The following is a 6,000-nucleotide window of genomic DNA, read 5'->3' as shown; positions in this document are numbered from 1 at the left end:
CTACCTTTACAGCAAACAGATTGTGAACCGATTTCAGCCTGAAACCGTTCACAATCTGTTGTGGTGGTGCTGCTGCTGCTGCCCCCGCCCAGCCCGCATACATTACCTGCTCCGCCGGCGCGACTGCAGTCTCCCGGTCACCGCTGCTCCGTCTGCGCTCTGGTCTCCAGGTCCGGCATGCCTCACTTCTTCTAGCCCGGCAGGAAGTTTAAACAGTAGAGGGCGCTCTACTGTTTAAACTTCCTGCCGGGCTAGAAGAAGTGAGGCATGCCGGACCTGGAGACCAGAGCGCAGACGGAGCAGCGGTGACCGGGAGACTGCAGTCGCGCCGGCGGAGCAGGTAATGTATGCGGGCTCTATTGCGTCGGTCGTCGGGCACTCGAACGCCGCTAGCGATGCGCTCTTTACCCGCGGGCGATCGACGGTTATTTTCCGCACGGCACGATCGACGGGATCGGACGAAATGGATCGAAATTCGGCGTGTAGCGTGAACGATTGGCAGCAGATTCGATCCCAGTGATCGAATCTGCTGTCGAAACGGGCGCAAATCGGGCCAGTGTATGGCCTGCTTAACACTAACGAAAAACTTCCTCCAGAGGAGTAGAGGGGTTACAAAAAACCCAGAAGGGGACTCACCAGGGACAAAAAGCATAATAATTTTTAACTTGCATATTAGTGTGAGCTCCATGCTGCTTTAGTATGAGTTTTCCATCAGTAAGATCACTGAAAGCAAGTGAAAGTGAGAATACAGAAGACAAGCAATCTCTTTATTGCCCTGTGTAAAGTGTGCACCTCACAACACAGGCAGCATTCTGTCACCTTAGGACAACCCGCTAAATCAGCAGTATTTACCTTCCTTTGTGTCAACATTAAAAGAAACCCAATACATTTTTAGCAAACAAACGTGAGAACAATACGGAAAAAAAGTCATCTTTACAAAAAGAAATCAAAATCTTACAAACATGATTTTATAGTTTATGCAAAAAATATATTTATATATTTATATAGGTAAGTTTCTGTGGCACTTTGTATCTTCAATAACTACCTATTTACATTACAGTACAGTATATGTTGTAGCAAGCTGCAAGACAATCCAAGGATAGAGGTCGGTTTTTTTTTTTTTTTTCCAGCCACACTATTATAAACAAATCTACAATGGAAAATATGCAACCGTTTTATCGATATGGTGAATTCTTTTATTGTCCACCAACTGGGTGAAAATATTTCAAAGCTTCAACATAAAAAATAAATAAACCTATTCTTGTTCAGTGTCTCATACGTGTGAGCTTTAGATGTGTAACACAGATTGAAAAAACTCTCGGACAACGGTCATGTTAATGGCTGCCAAGCCCAATAAACACCAACTAACTTATTTAAAAAGTTCCCATTTTTGTCTGATGAGGTTTTAAAGGCTTTGCCCAGTGAGAGTTTTCTATTTGTAATTAGACTCCTTGTTTTCTTCCTTCTTGCTCTAGTCATGCAAGTGTAGTAAAACAATTTAAAAATGCCCATCAATACCACCATTTTCTTGAAACCAGAAGTGGCAACTCTTCGGTCCATGTTGTCATAAGAGACCATGTCTTCTGGGAGGGCAGGTGTGGCTGAGCAAGTACGTGTTACCATAGCACCACATCAGTTGGGCGCAGAGATCAGCCCCTAAAAGTAAAACCTTGTTCTACCCAGCAATTATCCTAACCTTTACCCCTCCATCCATTGCCTAACCCTAAACTCCCTTGAGGTGCCTAACCTTGAGAACCCCACCACCATCACCTAATTCCTAACCTTAAACCCCCCCCCCCACCTACAAAATAGAATTTAATGGTTTTAGATCAGCTACTACTCGCATCGAGCACCCAAAATGACCAGCTGGGTGCCAGATTTCCAAAATTTAACACATTCAACTACGAGATGCCTGCCGGCTACGGTGCTGAGACGAACTGACCCGTGGCTGAGCTGCTTGCTTTAAACCTCTTCCAATGAGAAGCCAGATACCACCTGGGAGAGAAGTTAAAATGGTAGGTTCTCATGCTCTGCAATGAAAAGGTCTTCAGGGATATTTTTGAACTGTTATACTATGCTTACATGACCAGAGGGGGTTTGGGAAGCCAATAAAAATGTTCACTTGACAGCAGCTTTAGTTTTTGTGTAGCTGAACGATGTACCGATATATCTTATAAGACATTTCAGGCAGGGGACAGGATCAGAAAAGGATGACCAAATCCACTGTTCTTAAGTGGAATTAAACTTATTCTTTCTCAATGGATAATGATAATGGTCTTGCTCATAATTGGGCAATCTCTGCCTGCAATAAAGAGGACCTTTAACAGCTGAAAAAAAACTATATGTGTTGATTGATAACACGCTCAGCAGTGCTTGGATCAAGTATTGGGCTAAATACAACCAGACAAAGGGGTTCAAGGGGTGTTTGCACAATAACTAGCTCAGCTACTTTACCGAATAATTTATATTATGCTCATGTAGTTATCTGCAGAAGCTCAGCTAAACTGGTTGGTTCTAAAGGTAGATTTCAACAACCCACAGCAGGGGCTAGTGCTGACTTGTTCAGCACTGATATATCAATTATCAGTCGTCCTACTTTCCATAGAGTAAACCTAAGGCACACACTGCTTTGTGTTATTCTATGGGAGTTAGGACTGCTGCAGCTATGTAGCAGCAATAAGCCCAAAGATCATGATGGATACCTTGCAAGAGAAGAATGAAAAGCAATGCAGGGCTATGCTGAACTAGTCATCCCGAGCCCTGTTGTGTTTTATTTTAATTTAGGGTTAGATTTATATGGAGTTATTTTGTACCCACTTAGCGCGCTGTGTACAACTTGATCCCCATCCATACGGATCAGTCACAAGTTTCATAAAGTCCAACAATGATCAGCTTCGGAGTCTTCTTATGAGACCTGTGAGCAGGACTACCTTGCACAGTGGGTCGAGTGAAACATACAGCCAATTAACAGGTGATTCAAGCAGTTCTTAGCTTTATAAAAAGTCAAGCCCACTGCTCAAAACTGGCTGTTCTGGACAGTTTCAGTTTTACAGGGATCTCGTGTCACTGCTTAGAAGATTCCCCCATGCCTCCACTTCGGGCACAACAGAACAGGCCCATTGGTGTCACCTCTCTGCACTACAGCGTCTTTAGGAATATACACAGAGCGTAAGGCACAAACAATGTGACACTGCTTGCCATTTTGTTGGTGGGGATATTTATGAGGTCTTTACACCAAAGTCTCAAAGACCTCCAACACTGGAGGCCCTCAAAGACAATATAATCAATGCTGTGTTAACATGAACTTTGCAATTATAGTGCTATTTAGCAAGATTCACATTTCTGTAACCTAGACAATAGTAAAAACATTCAATATGGTCCTACACATCAGGCAGGGAAAGCAGTTCCTTCTACGTTGGTGGATCTTTGGGCCTATATATGAAACTGGTAAGTATTAGAACTGGTTCATGTATCTCCAAAAGCCTAAGCTGGGTCTGGTCATACAGGGCAGATATGTTTACCTGCTTCTCCAACTGGAGTGGTGCCTAGCCAGCCAAGCATTTTCACCTCTCCAACAGTACATTAAGTGTAACCTGTATGTCTTTCACATTCAGTACAGTGCAATGCTTTGTATAACCCTATCCACTGCAGTTGCCAGATCCTACATATCAGAACATTGCACGCTACCCTAAGACCATACTTTAAAACTTTGCCCAAGAGGTCAGGAATTCTGAGAGTAGGCCAGATATCTCTTCTGATATGTCAAACTAAAGATAAAAAATGAACCATTTAACAATCAATCATTCGATCTATGTATCGTCCTGTGTCTTCCCACCCAAGATGGTGCTGAGAAGCAGCTAACAATGAGGCCACCATGCCCTTCCAATCCAGACCTTCAACCATCCTCCAGAGCAATCTGTTCAGCTATTGCAGTCAATGTTTCTTAGGCAAAAGTTTGACACGAAAACATCATTCAAGTTCTTCTAAGAAAAATGGATAACAATAGGTGTGGGATCAGGCAAGTCAGTCTGCTTCACTCTCCTTCCTTTTGGCACCTGCAATACATTACCAGAAAAAAATAAAATAAAAGGTTACCTTGTAAAGCATATTTTAGGAAAAAGTACTTGCTAAAAGGAGAGTTGGAGTTATTTTAGTAAACTGTGCTTACGACGATGATCAATAATGCAATATGCCTACATTTTAGACTCCACACTGAAAATCGCTACTGACGTGCCTACACCATCTATTGTTGCCCATTTAGCTCAGTGCTGTCCAACTTCAGTCCTCAAGGGCCATATCCATAAGGATGGACAGAGAAATGTGCCCTACTTGGTAGATCACATCTTTCCTGATTCAGTCCCTTCAATTAATTTGAGCAGTTCCAAAAATGTGAGGACCTCGGCCTTTAAGGGCTGGAGTTTGGTTAGCCCTGATCTAGATGATTTCTGACTTTTACTAGGACAAAGCTGGGAGATTAGGCCAAAGGAGGTGTGTATCTTTACAGGACATAACATTGAGAAGACCATATTCATGTTTGCTTTTTATTTTGTACGGTACAACTGAAAACAATGATGGTAAATCAATAATAACCTACCTGGTGTTAATCCCGAGCATTACTCTGGTTCAGATTGCTAAATAAATAAATACAGTTCAACCTGTCCATAGCTCCGTATAAACAATCTGAAGTGAAAGAGAAAGTAGTACTGCACTGCAGAGTAATGCCGCTCAGTCAGTGTTCTGCTCCCCTCTAGTGGCAAAAATAAAATGATGCAGCCTTCACAGATTGGCCACCTTTAGGGCCCATTCACACTAGAAGCACTTTTCTGAGCATTTTGCGATTGATTTAAGTTTTTTAAAATCTCACTCCCATTCACTTTCATTAAAATCACAGAAAAATCGATTTTTCACGATCGCATACGTGAAAATGGCGATTTTCCTGCGATTTTAATGAAACAGAATGGGAGCAATTTTAAAAAATGCCAATAAATCGCAAAACGCTCAGAGACCTTGATCACATTGCATTCCGTTTGCATTTGGCGGGTTTTTTTTAACGCTTTTTTGTTTCCGATTCCTGACGATTACCTGCGCACTGTTTTTTTTTTTTTTTTTGTTTGTTTGTTTTTTGAGAACCGCTTCTCTAAGCGGTTTTGCCGAGCGATTGCGGTTTTTCACTTCCTAACGTCAGTCAGGAGTGAACTCTTCGATCCGGAAAAGAATAAATACAATGTATTTATTCTTAAAAACGCAAACGCAATCACTGCACAGAGCGATTTTGTGAGCATTTGCGTTTTTCCTATACCTTCCATTGAGGTGGAGTCGCCTTAAAAATGCCCCATGCATCGTTTTTCTGAGCGGATCGGAAACAAACCGCTCAGATGTGAACCGTCTCATAGAGAATTGTAGTGTAAGCGCTTTCAGGGCGTTTTTGAAAAACCGCCCGCACTTAAAATTGGGCAAAAGCGCCTCTAGTGTGAACGAGCCCTTAGAGACACGTATTTTTCATAGGTACAACATAAAGTACTTGAGACACAATTGACAGAGCCTATGCATGTTGCTGGGTGAAATTCGTACCTGTCCTGATGTCTTCAGGGCAGAGGCGACGCCCCGCCCCCCTTCTCAACAGTTTGGCAGTGGCCATGATTTTGAAGCCTGTGGAAGGTCTTTCGGGAAACCTCTGCCTGTATGGCCATGCCCCACCCCTAGCTCTAACTATTTAACCCCAATGAAACTGGGGTCAGCTTTGATTAGTGCTGCTAGCTCAGAGAATCTTCCCCTTATAAGTTCATATAAATTCAGCTGGCGCAGCAAATAGGAAATGGTATAGCAGATTTATAATGAATCACTCATGTAAAGTAAACATCTGCTGCTACCTGGAGAACAGAGTAAGGCCTCTTTCACACCAAGACGTTGCGTTAGAGGGGTCGTTAAGGTCGCATAATGTGCCCCTAACGCAACGCCTGGTGGTGTTGGAGTAGGACGCTAACAAGAGCCGCGTTACAA

At 42.8% G+C, this 6,000-nt stretch overlaps 1 protein-coding gene across 4 annotated transcripts in view; it reads right to left on the bottom strand.

Annotated features, from left to right (window-relative positions):
• Positions 1-746: 746 nt before the first annotated feature.
• PRKAG2 (protein kinase AMP-activated non-catalytic subunit gamma 2) overlaps positions 747-6,000 on the bottom strand; it is a 421,795-nt gene continuing 416,541 nt past the window's right edge. For all 4 annotated transcript variants that reach the window (XM_068235913.1, XM_068235914.1, XM_068235915.1 and 1 more), the window contains one exon: positions 747-4,055. In XM_068235913.1, the coding sequence (XP_068092014.1) occupies positions 4,024-4,055 (32 nt within the window). In that variant the 3' untranslated portion in view covers positions 747-4,023. The remainder of the gene's footprint in view (positions 4,056-6,000) is intronic.

This window comes from Hyperolius riggenbachi, chromosome 5 (genome assembly GCF_040937935.1).
Source record: "Hyperolius riggenbachi isolate aHypRig1 chromosome 5, aHypRig1.pri, whole genome shotgun sequence".
Lineage (NCBI taxonomy): Eukaryota > Metazoa > Chordata > Amphibia > Anura > Hyperoliidae > Hyperolius > Hyperolius riggenbachi.
This window is presented reverse-complemented; position numbering and strand designations above follow the sequence as displayed.